Source organism: Parambassis ranga, chromosome 7 (assembly GCF_900634625.1).
Source record: "Parambassis ranga chromosome 7, fParRan2.1, whole genome shotgun sequence".
NCBI classification, from domain to species: domain Eukaryota; kingdom Metazoa; phylum Chordata; class Actinopteri; family Ambassidae; genus Parambassis; species Parambassis ranga.
Genome location: NC_041028.1, coordinates 15,666,011 through 15,687,354, shown reverse-complemented (window position 1 = coordinate 15,687,354; position 21,344 = coordinate 15,666,011). Strand labels below are relative to the sequence as shown.

Genomic DNA, 21,344 nt, shown 5'->3' with positions numbered 1-21,344 from the left:
TTTCATAAATAAACTAAGAAACTGCAGCTTAAATATGTGTGTTTGGGATATTTGCACTTCTTGTAGGATTTTGGAATAGTTCTTTGATATATAAAGCTATAAAATTTAAAAAAAAATCAAATCTGCCGCTCCCTTATTCTCTGTCAGGTGAGAGACGGAGAGATCGGACCTTTTGAAAGCATCAAACTGGAGATTATATTTACTCCAACCATTCCAGGAGAGAGCAAACTGGACTTCTGCATCAAATTTTCTGACACAAGATGCAAACCAGTAAGTTATAACATACTCACAGTCTTATTAGAGCCAAACCAGAGCCAATGGCAATAATTTTCAGAGCTAATATTGATAATTGAGTCAGATTTTGTGTTGATATTGTTTCATTGTTTCAAACAGATACCTATCCAGGTAAAGGGCGTGGCTGTCAGCATACCTGTATGGGTAGTCCAGCCCAACATTGACCTGAAGATCTGCATGTTTGACCGCCTTTATCAAGATACCGTCACCATCCAGAGCAGGTAGGTCCCAGAATCTGACAGGGCTTTCATTGTTTGGTCTTTAAAGACTGTAGTAAATTAAGTAAATATATAAATTAAATGCTTTAAATGCAAGCAAATAAATAATTAACTGTAGTAATATTAGTCCATTATAGGTGTTGTGTTCAGTCACAAATAACTCAGTAACTGGGCTCAATATTGTAGTCAGCAAGCTTTACAATCTCACATTACGAAGTAAGAAAGCAAAGGTAGGCCATCTATGATGTTTATTAGAGAGGGCAAGCTTGGCAGACACTTTATTTCATGTGTGCTGGCAGGTGTCCTCCTCATGGGGGTAATTTCCACGCTTCTAATATAGAATGGGTTTGGTACAATAAATGTACCATATACTGTCTAAACGGTATGGCCTGGTTCTTACAGTAGGCTGTAGCAAACGTAGGGAGGGAGTAACCAAAAAAAAATGTTTATTGTATAGTTTTGAAGGAACGTGGGAAAAAAATTGAACAAAAGAAATTCACACAAAAATAATACCAATGAGGATAACAAATATTATATAGCATATAGCATATAAACCAGGCACCACTGCATGCTCTGGAGTTGTACAGGAGAAGGAGCAGTTTTACAGACAAAACTCAAAAGAAATGTATAACTGTCCTCTGCACAGCTTGGCCTCTTGTATGGGCCTTCCTCTGTCTAAACACAGGAGACAGTACCTGATACTTAACACAGTTAACCTTAAACATCTCATTCTGTTTACACAAGCCTGACACAACATGGTTCATCACAACAGATGTGTAACAGGAAAGGCATATGTATAGTCAAATAAAAACAATATACGAATAAAGACAATATAAAAATAATATATAATGACATTTTCAGGTGTCTTTGGACACTAAAGACCGACAATTGCATCATTGCTGTTGTATGATTAAAACATGCCTCACCACTGCCGGCTAAATAAAATACATTGATGAGAGTACATAATGCTAATGTAGTGACATCAGCTGTATACTACTTTTATGATGTATTGCAGGATACATTGACTGTATTGACTGCAGTATATTGTAATTATACATTTGGACAGTGCTACAAAGTGCTGATCACACTATGTTGTAGACTATGTAGTCAGCAGATGGTACATATAATGTATGTATACCACAAAACAAACAAAATGACACCGACAACTATAGAATTTGGTAAGTTTTGTAAATAATTTGTCAACATGATGCAGTGGATGGTATATTAAAGCATGTTTATGAGAACAACATTACTTTGACAATTGCGTTGCCTGTTGCCTGTGTTATTTGAAATTAATGAAATAACATCTGAAAGTTTTATTATTTAACAGGCTGTGTAAAAACTTTAAACCCAATGAGATGACTGCAGAAAAGAGTGCCGCATGTTGTATTTCCATTTTATTTGTTGTCATGCTCGGAAACATCCTTGAAATAGAGTTTGGAAAGTGCTACGGACTGCTGATGTAGCATGCTGGCTTATCTGCTGAATGCAATACTAAAACTCCCTCACATACTCAGTCTCTGCCAAAACAGGCATTTTCACAGAAAAACGGCTCATGGAAATCCCTTAAAATTGACAGGGCCTGCTTACTTTTTCAGCCCAACATAAAACTCTCCGCCCTAACTACGCTCAGCAGCCGAGCAGCGCATTGAAACATTCAACAAATGCGGGGATATAATAAAATAAGAGATGTATTAGCTGATAAACTTCCTTAAACGGAGATGATGCAAGGCATCACACAGTAAGCTCACAATCCTCTTCGGCCTATATAGTAGAGCATAACAGGAGTAAATCCTTTTTTGATTATAGATGTGATACATTGTGATGCACAGACGAGGTTAAAAATACACCGGGGGCTGCAACATTTGCAGGAGTGTGGTCCATCACCTAGCCAGTCATTGTGTCACATCATGTGGGGGGAGGGAGTGCATGTGTGGGGGTGGAGGATTTGTGACAACTGCCATCTGGTGCGCTGGCACACCAGCACATGTGACAACATGACGATGACAGCATCAGTGTAAACTGCAGCTTTTAAAGAAAAAAAAAAACTAATGATTGCACCAGCAAACCATATAGTGTGTCACTCTGCTTTCGAGACAATGATTTCAATACAAAATAGCTTGGCAGGCTTGTGGGGGGTAAACAATAAGAGAGCCGCTGCTTTTATCACGCAGTTTTTGTCACTTTCTTTGAGTCGATTGTAAATATCCCACAAGTCTTCCCTTAGTTTGTGACAGATTTTTAAGAAAACATAATTGAATATGTCTTTCTTGTCTGTGAGCCAGTGATGTGAATATCGTTCCTACTAATTGAAAGAATGTTTAGAGTCCTTTTAAAAAAATGCAGCGTTTGACTTTTGCTTGTGAGCCAGTGATTGGAATGTTCAAAACACAGTTGGCAGACTTTGTTTTCCCTTTTTTATATATATATTTCAAACACTCAGTGTGGACTTTCAAACCCTCCTCCACTGTCACCAGCTGGGGAGTTGAGTATTCCTGCCCAAACTCAGGCCACAAAAACACAGGCACAGTTTGTTTTTTTTCTTCTCATCCAAAGCCTTCTGTGCTTGATTTTTCTGTGTTTACTGTGTTTCCTATGTGCCTCGTCTTTGTGCAGCCACAGTTGTGTTTGGTAGATGTTGGAGTCGATTCTCCTTACTTTTCGAAAGAAAGTAGAGAAATCGTAGATGTTAATGAAAAATCTGTTCTTCCAGCTGGTTATTTTGAAATATATTATGTGGTATAAAGCAGACAGTGCTGCATTATGGGGACAGTTGCCTAGAGCGCTTGCCATGAAGGCTTTGTATCCCATGGGGTTTTAGTGTACATGTGGAGTACGCAAGCGCAGCCACCTGGTCCTTTTAAGAAAGGGCAGAGGAACTGCTGTAGCTGTAGGCAGAGCCCAAGCACTCAGACTAAGCTTCAGCAACTTTGCATCCTCATATATACAACAGTAGAGGTCACTTCCTAAACAATATAAATAGCCATTTGGTTGATGTAGTAGAAAGGCTGGTGTTTGTGTGCTGTGTCGGAGCACTACTTTTCAGCTTGATGATGTAGCTTGACATGAGTGTTTTTACTGGTATTGTCTGACAACTTGGAAGCAGCCTCAAGTGACCTTCTGTGTTGGCTTCATTCCTCAGCAAACTATGTGCATGCATGTAATTTTGTAAAACTCCAGCTAATCTGCATATTGTGTGCATTTTTCATTGATTGACCGAGATTAATCAGTGTATACTGACATATTAAGGACAAACTAGTAGAAATTGTCCCTGGAGTGTTCCCGTTTCGTCATGGCACAAAAAAACTCACAAGAGAAAGAAATGATCTTCCCCCCAATATAGCATGGAAGAACCTGACATCAAGTCTGCCTTCATCAGACTTTACAGATGCTGAATGGGTAAGACAGGGAACCAAATAATAGGCCACCAAGCACATGTGAATATGCTTACAAAGGTTTAGGACTGTGGTCAAATCTGCAGGGGACGAACATGAAAAAACTATGTTGCTTGAGAGCTGAATCTCTCTCTTACTTGATTGATTGATTAACATCCAGCTGCAAGACAATATCTTTGGGAAAATGTAACAGGTATTAATGCACATCCACAAGGCTGCTAAACACAATCAGAATACACTTAATGAATACTCCATTTCACAGCCAAAAGCAGTAAACCATCGCTACAAAGAGCCTCCACTCCTCTGGGTGTTCTTTCCATTAGATGTTACAGCCTGGCTGCAGGGGCTTTGCTCCTGAACATATAGTGTGGCCAGCCACTAATGTACTTGACGGTCTGGCTCACCTTTAGCAATTCTTGCTGAAGGGTATTATTTGATAGGTTGGTGGTCGGGGTTCTGAGATCCCTCACACTGAACTACAGCCTAAAGCATGAAAACCGGCCCCAGGCAAAAAAAAAAAAGTTTGTCGGCCATAACATCACATCTTTATGTATAAGAAACCACCAGGAGACATAAATATGAGAGCAGTGGGACAGGACTTACAGTGACCTTTAACTCAAAAAAGAAAATGGTGTTAACTGCTGTAAACTCACCTTTGAATCATTAAACACCGCCTCAGAAGCTCCTCATAGTATGCCAGTAAAAAAAATCACAGGATCAGCTAAATGCCCCTGTTAATTAAAATTCCTAATTACCCTAAATGATTATGTATCCATGAATATTCCTGCGAGAGTGATTTGAAGGTTATCATTTTGCTGGAAATAAAGATAGCGACTTAATATACCCCAAGTGTCCCTGTGAGTCCTTGCCTCGGGGAAACAGCCATCTGTTTGACCTCACTCTTCAAAGTGGGTCATTTTATTTGAGAGGAGAATAAAAAAAAAACCAGTGGTCCCTCGGTCTCTTTGGCCACAGCTCGCTCATGGCTTACCTTTGTGTCTTTGAAGATGAAAGCCGAAACAACATAAATTAGTTAGCACTTACGTACGCATGTCACCTCCAGCAAACAGCTTGTTTGTACCGTCATCGTTTTTTGGTAGGTTTGGGCTGTGGCTTGATGTGATGGAGAATTCCCAAGGCAAAGAGCCATTTATATAGCAAGCCTCAGCTAAAACTGATGCCACAGGCACAAACATCTGTTGAAGCCCCTGGAAAATGGCTTGTTTGAATGATATGGACTTTACTCCATACAAGTAAATTTCTCAAAGTGTCACCCGAACAAGCAAAAGTCTTTCATCTGTCCTTACTGAGGCCTAAAAGGATGATAGGTTTTTTCTCTGGTGCTTTTTGTTTCATTGGTTTATTCCACACAACTTTACTTATTTGGTTAGCTTTTTGCTAATGAAGCCATTTCTCTCGCTTGACAGAGCCAGCACAGCTTTAAAACTGACCTTCAAGGTGTGCCCAGAAATGAGGAAGCACATAGAGATCCTACCAAAGTCCGGCTTCATCCAGGCTCAGTCAAGCTTTAATGCCCAACTGAAGTTCATTCCGAGGTAAGGAAGGACACGCAGAGGATGCACTGATAATGAAATCACTGAAGCAGCGATAATCTTATTTCACACTAAGCTTGTTGAGACTCTATCCACCCTCTGTAAAAGTGCAAACTGTTTCACTTTTTAAAAGAGACTCATACGTATTTATTCTGGTCTATAGCGACTGTGCTTGGCCAACAAACCCAGGAAATTCCTATAGAGTAAAATCTACTGTAGACTGTCACACTACACGTGGGATAGTTCTGGTTTATGGGCAACTTGGTCAGGACGATTGTAACTGTTATGACCATTGTGTCTGTCAATGATGGTTTTATATCCAGTCACTGTTACTGACACTGAGGCATTATTATGCCATTCTCCTCAACACACTGAAGATATCTAATGAAGTGATGATGTGATATTATGTTGAAGAGGTCAAAGGTCAGCTGCAGACATCAATTCTTCTCATTTCTGATTCAGGATTTGTGTGTTTTTAAGGATGCATTTAAAGACTGATTATGTGACAGTGGTGCCACATAGCTGACCAGTTTCCCAAGAGTCTTTCAAATGCATGGTAATACTATAGACAACTTAAAATGTAATGGCCGAAGAGAGAAAAGGATGACTTGAGCAACACATACCACAACACAATACAAATGTAAATTTAACCTTCCAAATATTAAAATGCAATGTAGGTGTATCAATCATAACTTTAGCTAAAGACAGAAGTGGCTTGCTCACTACTTAAATGTGTCAGTGTTGAGTGGCTGCTTGTCTTTGTTTAAATTGATGACTACATATGAATCCCGCAAATATCTACAGTCAGTTTAGAGCTAGCTGGTGTAAAAGAGTCGCTCCAACACACCTGCACTCACAAGGGCATGAAGGCTTCTGATAATGGTTTCTAATGACTTTGAAGGACATGGTAATTCTTTCAAGAGTGATGATCCAGGCTCTATATTTAGATGGAGAGGCAGGAGTTGAACTGTGGTTTGAAATCCAGGAAAGCGGGGACCCCCAGGGCAGATATGAGAAATGTGCAGTATGTAAAAAAACTCAGCGTGGGCGCTGGTATTCCTCTGCCCACCCCTCCTTTTTTTTGTACAGTTCAGGAACTTTGTGTATTGATAGCTGAGAAGTATGCTGGAGAGAAATATTAATTACAAGAGGGCAGTTTCAGTGCACGTTGAAAGCTGGGGACATGCACTGGTCATCATACAGCAGGGGGACAGGAAAGAGAGTGGGAAATGTCAGTAATCTGCCTTAGTGAATCAGCAGAGGTTTTAATGCGAGGATTAGAGTACAGCTTTACTTGTGCTGCTGCTGAGATGGTGCATCGTTCACAAGCACTAACACAACTACAGCATCCACCCCCTCCCTACTCCCTCTGTATCACACTTTTTCTCTTTTCCTCTCCCACTCTCTCACACACACATACTTTTCTTTTTCTTGGCCTCTGACCTCTGTGCTTAACTATATTTCTTTCTCTTAGGGTGCCTCTCTCTCTGTGCTCCTTCACATCCCCTCTAACTCTACATTCATTCTGCCTCTCTCTGTTATTATCAAACTCCACTCATCCCTCTGTGCATCCACCATCTACCGCTGCTTATATGCTTGGCCCTGATTCTGCTTACATAACGTTAACTGTTGTCACTCTATGACCATTTCCGTTTATTATACACCGGATCTTACTTTGTACAGTTAGGCCATCAATTCTGTGGATTACACTGAACTTATCAAGAGATAAGAGAACACAGTGACATCATTAAAACTAAGTCTGGCAATAACTTGTTGACCTAAATATGCTTTTTTTTGTCTTGCATTCAATTAGTAGGATTTTTGTAGGAGTTTTGGATCTGTCCCACAGACCAGACTTTCATGACATTCTAGTTATTAGAGATTTCAGACTTAAGGCAATATCTAATGAGAGATGTTACAACACCAGAAATTTGGAACTTGATACCATTTGCACAAATTCTACCATTCTACATACCAATTTAGATGCCATGGCAAAAAATAAACTTTATAAAGCAATTGCCAGAATCCACACTTTTCCACAGTGTAAATAAGAACTTGACCCAAGCCTATACATTTAGATAATGCTCTCCAGTCTTATCATGTGAATGTTTGTCTTTTTTCCAGAAAAAACTGCAGATGTGGAAAAAGACTTGTGCTTGATGAAGAAAACCACATGCACACAGCATATACTGCAGTCTCTTAACAGGCTGAGTGGTCAGTGGCCTGCCATTGCTGCAGAAGCCAAGACTGCAACAATGACTTAACGTTTGCCCCGTTAGCACTGTGTTATAGATATAGATACATTATATTATATTATAGATACATTCACTACACGGACAGTAACCTTGTAAAACATTTAGTAATGTTTTTAAAGTAAAGTTGGAACAATAGACAAACATCTTCTTCTTCTGTCTGGATCTTTGAGCTGCTCAGCTAAGTTTGAAGTGATTTCTTCAGTCTGTCACCATTTGCATTTTGATAATCTGCTCAAACTCTTGATATCTCTAAACCCACTGCTGTGACAGCAGAAGTGTTAGCTGATTGACCACAGCTTCTTCTTCTTCTTCCTCCTCTTCCCCCTCCTCCTCCTCCTGCTCCCTTTTCTCCTTTACAAACTTCACTCTGTCCTGTTTTTCTCAGTGGAATAGTACGGAATTTGAGATGACAAACAATATTGCTTTTATAATAACAGACCCGATAAATTACTGTTACAGATAGGATATAACTATTGTCTGGTTCACAAATTCTAAATCCTTGAAATCAATAAATTGAATCTCATGTTGCTACCATATTTTTGTGTAATGATAATGCTGCCAACAAGGCCAAACTGTGGTAGGTTGAGTACAGTGCTATCAAAACAACTTAAATTATGAAACTCTGGACAGAATTATCCTTTTAGGATGCCCTCAGGCCCTCACCCACCACAGAAATCTATACAATTCAGACTGGGGATGAAAAATAAGTGTGTTTCTAGCTTGTCAGCGAGCTGTGTCCCTGCATGTGTCATCTCTGTGCCACGGTTGGATCGTGCCTTGCAGTCTGTTGATTTTTGGTAGGTTTTGCTTTTGTTTTATGCAGCAGTGGTGTGTCATTTAAAATGGCACTGCCAATTCTTCCAGCTGGAGCTTATGATTGGATTTTCATATCCTCATTAGCAGCACCGCTTTCACTCACTGTCTCATCCACGCAAACACTCACACACAGTTAAATCTGGATTCTGAAATGACTCATAGCTTTCATTCTTTGCACAGGTGTCTGCTCCTTGCCTTCCCTCCCCAGGCTTTTTGGGAGAGGGTGATCACATTCTTGCTTCCTGCTCTGAAGGATTGCGCTCAACCTGCCCACATCATTCAGCGTCTTTCCCTTGCTTCATCCCTCTCTGCCTGTCTTCCTCCACCTTTATTTGTCACCATCCAGCCCACACGTTTCCCTCACATATTCACAGCATTGTTCCACACGCTGCTTACTGGATAGCCCCTCTCTACAATATCAAAAGCAATGGTACACATGCGTAATGAGTCTGCTCTCCTCAAAGGAATGCTTTAGTTAGTGTGATTCATGATCTGGGATTCGTTGTTGCAGTTTTGTGTTGCATAAAAAGTCCCTAAATAAGCTGGACTTACAGCAATATGTCCACCCTTGTACAATTGTTATGTCATTACAGAGACTATATGATGCTGCAAACATGTAAGTTTCTGCTTTTCTGTTGGACATTTTCACCTGTACATCTTTAGGCTTTGACTCACTTTTTGCACCAGCCTCAAGTGGCCATTTGAGGAACTGCATATAAAACAACAAACAACACTTTTTGGTTATTAAAACCATTCATTTAATGGAATATTCATAGAATTTCAGACACCTGGAATAAAATTGTGGTCTTGTTTTTTGCTGCGTAAACCTGATGACAGGATCTTTAGGATAGGATAGCTTGAGTGGTTTTAGGTGTAATCTCTGGCAGCGGGTACAACGGCGGCAGTCCTGGCTGATAAAAGGGAGATTAAAAGGATGATTTACTACAGATTACACAGCTCTACTAGTAGTTATCAGCATCATAAACCTTAATGATGCAATGAGTTGCAAGGAAGAAGAAACAAACTAAATAACCTGCTTGGTTAGGATATGAATTTTTTAAGATCTCATCTATGATGATTTACTGTAATGTTTTTGCCCATCCATTTTCAAATAGTGAAAAATCCTTAAGCCTCTTAATCCGTTTTGTAATCCTTTTCATAATCACTTTTTTAATGGTGAAGTGAAATCCAAGCAAGAGTCCACAGAGGAATATATATTGAATGTTTTATTTTTTGCTCTGATAAAATTGTAAGACCGGAAAGTCATTATGGATTATCACAATGACCATCTCTTGTGTACTTTTTAGGAAGGGACACTCTCTAAAGAATAAATAGATTAAGTTCAGTACAGTTATTTCGGCAGTGTACAGCACTAGAGTTTTACGGAATCTCAGAGGTGCCATTGAAGACTATGCAGGAGAATTTCTTTTGGACTGTGGATAATCTGGCTACAAAGGGGAAGAGTACACAAGTAAATCTGTGTAGGACTCTGACATATCTGAAAACCCCATCCAACCACAAAAAACTCTCCCGAGCATATGGGCCTGGCGACGCCCCACCAGGCTTTTCCACTCTGCCCTGCCAAGCTAATTCAAGAGTGACTCTCCAGCAGTGATTCTATTAGCAGGCAGAACAAGAGTGCTTCCTTAAATACACCCTCTGTTCTTATTGGTCAGCATATGGAGGAGGAGGAGGGGAGAGGGTAAAAAAAAAAGTACTTTGTATATGCAGAGATTTAATTTTGACGGGTGAGGAAGTGACCTTTCTGCTTTTGAGTCATGAAAGATGTATAGTTGAGCAGTGTGAGACACATGAAACACAAACCTGTCCTCGAACCTGACAGATTTGTCGAAGGCGAGGCTTTATCGTAGCGCTTTGGAGAAGAAGAAAAAAAAACACACTGACATCTGGAGTGTCTTAAAACCACTAATATTTGCAGCATTAGCTCTGAAGCCTTCAACCAGAATTAAGAGCGTAAAGACAGAGAAGACAGTTGATGTGAGAGGAAGAGGAGGAAGGCAAGGCGTGCATGAGCAGGGAAGAAAACAGGAGGGAGTTGGGAGAAGGGGGGGGGGGGTGATGGTGGGTGGAACTACGGCACAAACTGCATCTGATATTTGACCACTGTGTAAATTATAATGAATTATAAATATATGCAGCATATATGTTTTTTATCACTAGAGCAGCTCTTGACACTGGGTGGGGGGGGGGTATTGAAGGACAGGAGTTTTACATAAGCCTGTGCATGACTACTGGTCCTCTTTGAATCATACTTACGTCTCCCATCACCATGGCTACAACCTACAGTAGTGTGGAGGCGCGCTCTACATCTCTCTCCTGCTTTCCCTTGTGAGCTGATCATACAATGCTGGGTTAAAGTAAAGTAATGGGTCTTCAGGGTCTGAATCTTTAACAGTAGCTTGTGTTTTTTTGGCTGAAAAAGAAATGAAATCATAACTTGCTTTCAACCTCTAATAAATGTCTTGTTCTCACACTGCACCTCAATGTTTGCTCTCTTATAGACATTCCCTTTCCAATGATGCCAAGGAGCTTTTTGACAGTGATACAGGAGTCCTAGAGGTTCCGATGACAGTGCAAGTAGCAGGCCAGGTTTGTATTATACAGTATCATATGCTGTGTGTATGTGTTCTTATCATGCAGCGCAGCACTTGTGTCCTACTTAGTACCAAACAGAAGCAGAGCCACTGAAGGTTGTAACCTATTTTGCTGGTAAAAAAAAAAAAAAAAAGCTAAAATTATCTCCCAGCCCCAAGGCCTAGTTACTCTATGGGCGCTAATAAGCCAAGCATAAAGGTTATCCCGTATTGTTTTACTGAAAATGTCTGCAGTAGCTCAGAAAGGGAAGGCAGGAAGCAGCTGTACTGCATACTCTGTATCATAAGCTAAATTTTTATTTATATACTCATTATTTTTTATTTTTATATATTCATGCCTTACAATGTCAAAGAAGCAGTGTCACACTGCCCTCATCATGTATGGAGCATATAAGTGACATTCCATTTCTTCACGCTTCCAAATGTCAGATACGCTTTTGTGTAAACAGGTAATTGTCACAGCGATGCCATTGACAGTTTTTTTTCTCGCCTGTTTAACTTTCTACTCACTGATATTGTGGTGAAATACATGTAGTGTCACTATTACTGATGACTCCTCTACCACCAATTACTTTAACTAAACAGAATAATTCAAGTGAGACCGTGTGAATAATCTCATAGTTCCTCAGTTTTTGTAGAAACTTGATATGTGCTTTAGTTAAAGCCAGACAAAGAGCGTTCTTTATTTTTCCTGCAACAGTATGACCATTTGTCTGTCATGGTCTGATCAAACATTTATATTCCTTTTCAATGTCATCACACCTAAAACATGTCCTGTAGCTATTGGTCTGTACAAGTGTCCTTGTCCAGCACATTAAGCATTTGTCAAGTCTGATAAATGGTAAAAGGGCCGGCATCAGATGGCACTGAGGTAACGACGGGCTAGTTCTTCCACACCAATTTGGGAAGTGAGCTTTTACTTCCTGTTGAACATAACATAAAAGCAGCAACAACTAGCCAATGAATGTAAGGTTAGAGCTGATAGTCTGGAAACAGGAACATTTTCAGGGGATTTTTCTGCTGGTTTGTCCAAAATATGACAGTATTACAGTATTACAGAACACATCGATTGATTTGTTTGCCTATTAGTTGATTGGTTGACAGCATTATGATTTCCCACCTTTAGAAGTAAAAACAGGTACATGGTGTCTGGGGCTAACACATGTGTTGTTTCGTCTTCAGTGCTGCAGTTGCTTACAAGGACTCTCAGTAAATGTCCTTTTCTCTAGTTTCAACTTAAATTTGGTAATATGCAAACAGTCGATAAGAAAGTCCTTGAAGTGGAAAAACTTGAAGTCCTTCAACTCGTCAGCCTTTATTAAAAAACACAGCAGCTGCTCATGCATTCATGTTGCCAGATTGCTTTTTCAGTAAGACTAAATCTGGCCACTCTTCTTGCCAAACCGTCACCTTCCTCTCCCCTTCCTGACCAGTCCCTCTTTCTCTTCTCCACCAAGACAAGGACAGGAGAGGTTTGGGGGGGGGGTTCTGAAGAGGTGCCAAAAAGCTGGCCAGGATGTTCCTGTGAAGCACCAAAGCTGTTGCCCCCCAGCCCCAGGACCTGCTCCTGGCATTAAACCATAATAACACACACACACACCTTTTGGTCACCAGACACCACAGCAGCCTGGAAAGCTATGGCACAGAGATCCAGTAAACAAGGTCATGGACGTGACTCAAGAGGATGTCATCTTGAGAGAAAAACAACACAGCTCACAAAAATAGGCTGCTATCAACAAGACCCCCACCATAGCTCAACCTGCAAAAGCCCCATTGATGGCCGAATCATGCAGATGGACCCCACTGTTGCACCTGCTGAGATGGTGCTGATTCATTACCACAAACATACTAACAGTCGTTTATTTTGAACACATCATCCTTCCACAACAAATATATTAACTGGAGCATGAAACTTGTTTTAATCCGCCGCTTAAAATAGTCCAAACAAATGTCCTTTTTTTTTTACTTCTGCCTTAAAAATATTTACTCTAAATTCTATGAGAGCTGGTTTTATATATAAATAAAGATTCGGAAAACAGGGACAGATGGACATATTGTTGGTTTTGGTCTTTTCTTGTGGAAATAAGGAAAACAGAATAATGCCAGGCAGAGGAAGAAAAGAGGGTGTCACTGATGAAAGGTTACTTTGGCTGGTGCTGAGATTTCTATTTCTAAAACTTCTTTTGAGCCTCTGTTTTGGATTGCACACACAGAGTGATGAAGCATGATTATATGCATAAAAGCGTTGCTCCATTTCAGCTTGGAAGACTCAAGTTAAACATGAATTAGATACAATCAATACTTCAGTTGAACATTTGAAGAGTTGAAGTCTTATGTTTTAAATGTTCTTTTTCATTTCCCCACTTAAATCAGAAGTTGAAGATCTATTATTAAGATTTAAATGTGTTTCCAGGACAGCCACTGAATATGTATTGTACAATGCTGAGATGGGGTAGCATTATTATGGTAGTAAATATCGATGGAAGATCGGAAGCAATGCTGTACTGTATGTGGAAATAAATATGCACTTGTGTGACTTCATGTTTGTGCAGGTGCAGCCTGTACATTTCACAGTTCATGCAGTCATCACCTCCTCCGACCTGCAGTTTGACCAGACCAAGGTGGACTTTGGCTTCTGTTCCATCCACGAGTCTGTCAGGAGCACCGTTCGTCTGACCAATCTGTCCATGTTGCCTCAAGAATTTGGATTCATGAATGTCCCAGAGGTACTGCATGAGTGCTGCCAATGTGTTAAATGTTATTGTATTGCCTATGTCCAGATAAGAGTAACCCATTAGGTTAGTAGTTATGATAGACGTGTCAGGTGTATGAGGGCTCATTTTAAATCACTGAGTAATAACTTATACTGTTGGTTTCTAACACAGGGTCTGTCCTGTGTATTAATAGTAGATTGAACAATGAGGCTGTAATCAGTCTTTCATTACTGAAAATAAATAACTATTGAAGCTACAAGGCAGACACACATTGAATACTGATCATAATCAAAGTCTGTGTGCTATGTGTCATGAACATCTTCAGAGTTTTTTTGTTGTAAATTCCAGATGTTGGTATATATTGAGAAAAAAAATGTCTTTATTTTAAACCACAGTTTGTTGAGGTCCAGCCTAATGATGGCTTCGGTACTCTGCTCCCTCAAGAAACTCTGGAAATAGATCTGATTTTCAGTGCCAAAGTGACTAAAGAGTACCAATTCCAACTCACTTGCAAGTCTGGAATTAACAGGTGTGTTGTGCAAATTAAATATATTCATGGTACATTTGTTGATTTCAATGGTAGGATTGAGATTAATGGCAGTGTCATTGTGTCTGGTGTATTTTCTGTTGTAATCAGAGATTTCCTGCTGTCCTGTCGAGCTGTGGGTGTCTGCCCGCCACTGAAGCTCTCTCATTCTGTGGTCCAGTTTGGGGCCACAGCAGTGGGTGACTGCTCCACTGCTCTACTCTACCTGAGCCACCATAAGACTGACCGTAACCAGTCCAAACAACCAGCTGCTCCAGCGGTCAAAGACCCTGCAGTGTCTGTGGTGCCCAGGTGGTTCTCCTTTGCCCCACCAGAGGATGCAGACATCAGCATTTGTCCTTCTGCAGGGCACCTTCTGCCTGGAGAGGTGGAGTAGAAAATCTCTTATGTTTATGTTAAAGTGGTGCTCCACTGGTTTTACACATTCAGAGCAGATTACTAGTGAGGAAGTGTGAAAACATCTTCTTCTTTTACTCTGAAGAAGCTTAGAGACTACATATTTATGTACGACTGGCTGTGTCTCTTTTCGGAGGCTTTCATCCGTCTAAGGAGACAGAGAAAATCAAACATTGTTAAAGGAGATGGTCTGCTCTATGCAGAATTTCCTGTGTCCACTGTTACCCTTGCAACACGAAGCACTGCTCTTGTTGCCTAGCAAGGCAAATGGGACAGAACTAATGTGGATGGAAACAATTATATTACATTTAAAATACTTAATTTAAAAGTATACTCAAATGTGTCTACCTAGTTTTATTTTTAGAAAAATAAAAAAATTAGTTAACAGCAAGTCCTGATACATTCATGAAGGGGAAAAAAACATCTGCAGTCTTAAAAATGGGACAGTCGTGTTGTGCTGCTGTGATGCAATCATCTTGAAATGTAACCTTGCAGCCTCTGGATTGAGACACAGTCTTTGTGCATCATGCTGACTAACTGCACTGTCAGTTGATGAGTTGATAAGAGATTGTGATTTGCAGGCTGAAATTCTGGGAAAATGGCCCACATATGGGGCTAAACGTCAGAATTTGCATCATCATCATTTTTGACCAACCTTCTTGAATGTGTCCATCATTATTCTCTTCATAAAAGTACAATATTAAATTGCTGGAGTGCCACTTTAATATGGACTGTAAATTCAGAATTTTCTATATTCTATATATTATAATTTAGTGTTAAATATTTTACTCACAGCTAAAATATTACCATAGCAACCACTGCAAAAAACGAATCCAACTCTAAAACCTGCATAACGCAAGCTTTCTATTTTGCAGTGTAAGAATCAAAGCAGGTACATTTAAAGCGAATATGCTCATTTACAACATAATCATCATAGAGCTCATGATCTGAGGAGAAATACAGTGAGTTATGCTCTACAGTTACACGAGCAGCTTTCATGTCTGCTGCTGCCCCCCACCCATTGATATCTTTACAGTGTACTGACGCCCTCTACTGGACACATGATAGAAGTAACAAACAATTTATATTTATATATTATATATTATATTATATATTTTAGCGCATAATAAATAAAAAATGTGATTCTAATTTATATTTTCATAGCAACTGCATGCATTGTTATTTTTAAAATCAAAGCAGCTTATTATAATGGCCCGGCTGGTATACACACACTGTGTACAGAAACAATTAATCCATAAACAAAGGCCCAGTGGGGAAAAAAATCCATTATCTTATTATCATCTTCAGACCACTTGAGATGTTTCACACCATTGAAACTCAAAAAAATAGGATGCTGTCCAAAACCAGTTTAAAATAAAACCTGCCTGAGTGTAAGAACACTGTAATCTGAAAGAAACACACAAGAGCAGCAAATGTTGCTGCTGTTTCCTCCACACATTGTCCTGATCTGATCTTCTCTCGTCATAGAGATGTGTAGTGCAGGTGACGTTCAGACCCAGACTGCGTGATCAGGACATCAAAGAAGAGGCGATGCGTCGCCTCCAGAGGGCCAAGTTACTCCAGGAGGCGGAGCTGAAGAGGAACATACAGGCTAAACAGGAGGTACGACCGCACGCCCACCTCCATACTCTTCCTTCTCACTAGCTGTACCAATGTGTATAGAGGACATGGCCGATCTCAGTGTCTGAACATTTCATTTGTCTTTTCAAAAAGGCTATCCGAGTGGAGTCCAGCAAAGGGAAAAGGACATCGGCGAGTTCAAAAGACAACAAAAAACCAGATGACCCAAACACAGACAAACTTCCTGAATCACCAGATGCCGCTGACATACAGCCAGGGTAGGCCTCCTTTCTTCAAATATAATAACACACAACCACTGAAATGCCAGCGAAATAAATATTCACTTAAAAGTTCTGTAGCCACATTATACAGTCGGAGTACTACTCCAAAAATAGATATAATATGAAATATAAATTTAATGCTTTCATTCCAGTGATGGATTCATTTTATTATCATTGTGACTTCTCTGATAATGACTTGTCCTTTTTTTTATTTCAAGGTCAGAGCAGTATGAGGAGGCCAAAGCTTTTCTGCTGTCCTCTTTCAGCCAGTGCTACAGAGAGTACACCGTTCCTTGCATTGTGTCAGATGGAGACCTTACAAAGGAAGACAAGCATCTGCAGCCAGCATGGAGGTAATTCCCTCTGCAACATTGATGTTTTATTAATTTTATAGCACTTAAAATGGAAGCAATTGCATTTATTTATAACTACAAATGATATCTGTTACAGACAGCATGTCTAATATAAATCCAGATTAACTCACAGCATCTCCTTTGACTTCAGAGGCAGCATCTATGTAGCTGTTAATAATACATTTGCCCGGATGCACTGCTTTTCATGATGCCTCTGTAATGGCACACACAAAAAAATGCTGCTGATAGCACTGTACAGCACTGTTTAATATATATACAGTATATATTCAAAACAGAAGAAAGCTTGTAAAAGAGTTGTAACACACAATTGTTATATGTCCTCAGTCACTTTAATACAGTCTACCTGAAGCTGCGGTGTCCTGCTGTCCAGCCCCCTCTAATGGTTATATCCAACAATAGACAAAATGTCATGGACTTCCACCAGGTGGCAGTGGGTAAGTCATATTTATTTTTATTGTTTATTCATCAGATGCACATTTTTTAAAATAATGTTGTGTTGTATTTTTGTCTTTCTATGCAGGAAACAAAGTGATTAAAGAACTGACAGTTCAGAACATTTCAAAAGAATATTTGAAGGTATCCTTTTACCAGAATGTATTGACCTGCTTGTTTTATTCAAAATATAATTTCACAATAATGTATGATACTGCCACACAACACAGTCATTTTTACACAATTTGTTTTCTTCTACTATACCTACTACTGTGTACTTCGGAGACACTTTCCTCCTTAACAGGTTTTGCTTTTGCCAGTTTAAAATGAATTAATCCCAACATCCTATTTACCGGTACTTAGAAACATTACACTGTGAGGGTTCCTTGCAGATTTAATGTTCATACAATCTACACCTTGTTCATTGTGTCTCCTCACATCCATGACCGCTACAGATGATGTAGCATAATAATACTGACTGCTCGCTGCTGCTTTTCTTTGACTGTTTTAAAGCTGAGGTCATCAGCGTTGGACATACAGGGACATTTTTCCCTTGTGAATGCTCTCAGAAGCATAAGACCTGGAGGAACACACACTCTGCTCTTGGCCTTCAGTCCAACTCAGGGCAAAAAGGTGCGTTGACCCAGAATGTATCATAGTGGTTTTTATTGTGGCATAGTGAGCATACTTTTACACACATTGTACAAGTATGTGAGTCAGTAGTAAGTCAGTAATCCATGTTAGTACACTGATAAATCCCATACTCATGTTACTGTTCTGTAGTACTGTGACAAGCTGCAGCTGCACAGCCAGATAATGACCCTGGAAGTGACTCTGTGCGGGGAGGGCATCGAGCCTGCTGTCACCTCATCCCACTCCGGAGGTCTGCTTGACTTTGGCTGGGTGTTAGAGAAGGAGAGCACCTCACAAGTCGTTACGGTCAGTCACCAGTCATGATTATTAGACATCTGTCTGTGTGTTGATGCTTTTGAGGCATTAAATCCTGTTCTACGTGCAGTTACAGAACAGCTCGCTGGTGGCAGTGGGATTCAGTGTGCTGCTGGCCAGTGTCTCTCCTTCCAAACTTCAGGGTGGAGTTGATAAGGTGGCTGTCCTGCTGGACAGATACACCGACTCTCAGCCTACCGTGGGTAAGATGTAATATTTACATTAATCATTCACCAAAGAAGTGACAACTTGAACTAGAAGAGATCAGAAAGTAAGAGAATCCAACATTGTTTTTGACCATAAAGACATGGCTTAAAACCAGAATGTAATATATGACATTCAAGCAGGTGGACAAACCAATGAAATGAGGACCCTTTAAATCAGTCTATTCCACAGAGTTGAGTTGAAGTAGAAAAACATTGACACATGAATTCTGTTTGATATCAGGGAATGAGTGGAAGAACAACCAATAGAAATGTCTGCACAAAATGAGGGTTTAGAAGTGATTTGAATGATACTCGAGCATGGTGTTTCCGTTCAGTTAAATTGGAGAGACTTGCTCTGAAACCGTCATTACTCTTGTACATACTAATAATAATTTATCATATGGTTTCATTTACTAATAATCATTCTTTTTAAGTAAACTGCCTTTAGCTACACTGTAAATGCATGTAAATAATAGTTTGTACTGTACTTCCTGAATCTGTGTCACACACATAACACCCTGTTTGTGTTGCCATGCACAATGACTTTATGATTTTACTATTGAATGCTCAATATCTTTCCTAGTAATGCAAAAATGAAAACAATAACAAAAGCCTAGTTATGATGTTGTTGTAGTTGTATTAGCAGCAGACTGCCTGCTGGTATAATAGTATAATTCTTTCCTCTACAGGAACGCAGAACTACAATGGGCAGAGTGTGTTCAGTGTGGTCCCAGCAGATGGCAGCATTGCACCAGGACAGAGCCAAAACATCACTGTCACTTTTCTTCCTGACCACCCATCTGCATACTATTCTGACAAACTCACCATAGAGCTGACAAATAAGGTCAGCAGAACAAAAGACACACACACCTATATTTACTCACTCTGCCCTTTATTTCTGGCTGTAAAAGTGATCACATGCAGATACATACAAATAAACTTTCAGTTGTTTTCTCTTTACTTTGCTCCTGTTTATTAACAACCTAAACCCTGTTCTGTGTCTGTCTCCCAGACTACATTGTGTGCGATGGATCTGAAAGGTGCAGCCTCTTCACACAACACGTATCTATTGGGTGGAGACCCACTCACAGTGCCCATTGAATCCCTTCTTATAACCAGTCATCCTCCACTCACAGGTACCAAAGTCTCCATCTTTGTCTCTTTTTTCAGGGTCTAACTGTGTAATTTCATGGAATATAATCAGTGTGGAAACCATCTATGCTTCACTGCTGTTGAAGCAAAATCCCTAGGCTATGTGAAATTCTCAGCCCATCAGCATAAGGATGACTAATATCTTACAGACGCATATGATGATTTATGATAGCAAGGGAAGCGTGTGTGATGAGGTAATTTATGCTAATCATAGGTGACAGTGCATGTGCCTGTCACCCGCAGTCAGATCATATTTTTCCAACACTGAATCCATCTATGAAAACAGACACACCTTCCAAACAAGGTGGTGATGCTGTTTTAAAATACAATCAGAAAAAAATAGTGCTTTCCTGTGAAGATATTTGGATCTGAAGGCCTGAAAAAGAAGGTGTAAAAGGTCTGGATTCCAATTTCTTTACTCTTGCTTTGATCTGAATACATAAACGTATCCTAAATGGAACATAACAATATCGATATATAACATTTTTTATGAAATCAATAGTTGTAAAAATACTTCTATCTGTGCTGGGCCTACAGATGGTAACCTGGATGTAAATAAAATCTGTCGTCATAGGGCTAAAACCTTCCACTTTCTCACCACCCAGTAGAGTCAGAAGAGATGGAGGGGCCTAGCATCCCTTTACTGCTGACCCTGCGGGCCAGCTACAGCGCAGGGGTTCTCACACCTGCAGTCAGAGAGCTGCAGGTGGGCTGCATCCGCTCTGCACAGACCAGTAAGAAGGTACTGACATTTAAACTTCCTGAACAACAGAAGCAGCAGGTTGACTCCATTTATTGGCTGAAAACCTTTCACTATCCAGAACTAGAGTATTAGCATTAAAGTCTCTAAATGTAAGAAATCAATAGTGTTTACCTACCCAGCTAACGTTATCTGCTTAGCCTAAGCGAACATATGCAAACCTTCTCCTCACTTTTTGACGGAAATCCCTCCCTTTACATAGGAATCAGTCCACAGTATTGTCAGGGAATTCATTCTTAGTGACATACAATTAGCATTAGCAAAATCTTACATATAGACGGAATTTCACTTTTTCCAGAATGGCGAGTTTTCTTGGGACAACGTGGCATCACTGCAGCAGCTGGGCTTCAGTGTGGAGCCTACCAAAGGCAGTGTTGAAGCTGGCACCAGACACACCATCACGATCACATGGGTTCCCCATCAAGGATACAAGGTGAGGGTGAGATGGTTTGCGAGGAAATAAGTGTGTTTATACAGTAAAACACTACCAGAGGTGTGTTTGATGTATTTAAGTGTCATCAAAACATTATTGACTGCAGAATGTAGTTCCTCATATAAATGTGATGAAAAATATATCAAATATACAACAGTGTAAATATCAGCCATCAATCCTGTAAATCTCTGTCATTTTTTGAACTTTAGCTCTAGGATTGAGGAGCACAGTGCACTGACTGATGGTTCATATGTTTGTGTGTGTTTCAGCCCCATGAAGTGGTGCAGATGTGCGTGCCACTTACAGTAAAGGGTGATGAGATGCATGTTTACAAAGTCACCCTGATGGCTCTGGTCTCCATGACTGCTGGCTAA

General features: G+C 40.0%; 1 protein-coding gene across 1 annotated transcript in view; it reads left to right on the top strand.

Annotated features, from left to right (window-relative positions):
• cfap74 (cilia and flagella associated protein 74) overlaps positions 1–21,344 on the top strand; it is a 36,046-nt gene extending 14,702 nt beyond the window's left edge. Inside the window, exons 20-39 of the mRNA XM_028409492.1 lie at positions 148–270; positions 394–515; positions 5,335–5,463; positions 11,054–11,141; positions 13,699–13,872; positions 14,256–14,389; positions 14,498–14,774; positions 16,292–16,426; positions 16,538–16,662; positions 16,884–17,018; positions 17,364–17,473; positions 17,560–17,615; positions 17,985–18,104; positions 18,255–18,410; positions 18,490–18,622; positions 19,315–19,469; positions 19,638–19,761; positions 20,383–20,519; positions 20,836–20,970; positions 21,240–21,344. Of these exons, the coding sequence (XP_028265293.1) occupies positions 148–270; positions 394–515; positions 5,335–5,463; positions 11,054–11,141; positions 13,699–13,872; positions 14,256–14,389; positions 14,498–14,774; positions 16,292–16,426; positions 16,538–16,662; positions 16,884–17,018; positions 17,364–17,473; positions 17,560–17,615; positions 17,985–18,104; positions 18,255–18,410; positions 18,490–18,622; positions 19,315–19,469; positions 19,638–19,761; positions 20,383–20,519; positions 20,836–20,970; positions 21,240–21,344 (2,673 nt within the window). The remainder of the gene's footprint in view (positions 1–147; positions 271–393; positions 516–5,334; positions 5,464–11,053; positions 11,142–13,698; positions 13,873–14,255; positions 14,390–14,497; positions 14,775–16,291; positions 16,427–16,537; positions 16,663–16,883; positions 17,019–17,363; positions 17,474–17,559; positions 17,616–17,984; positions 18,105–18,254; positions 18,411–18,489; positions 18,623–19,314; positions 19,470–19,637; positions 19,762–20,382; positions 20,520–20,835; positions 20,971–21,239) is intronic.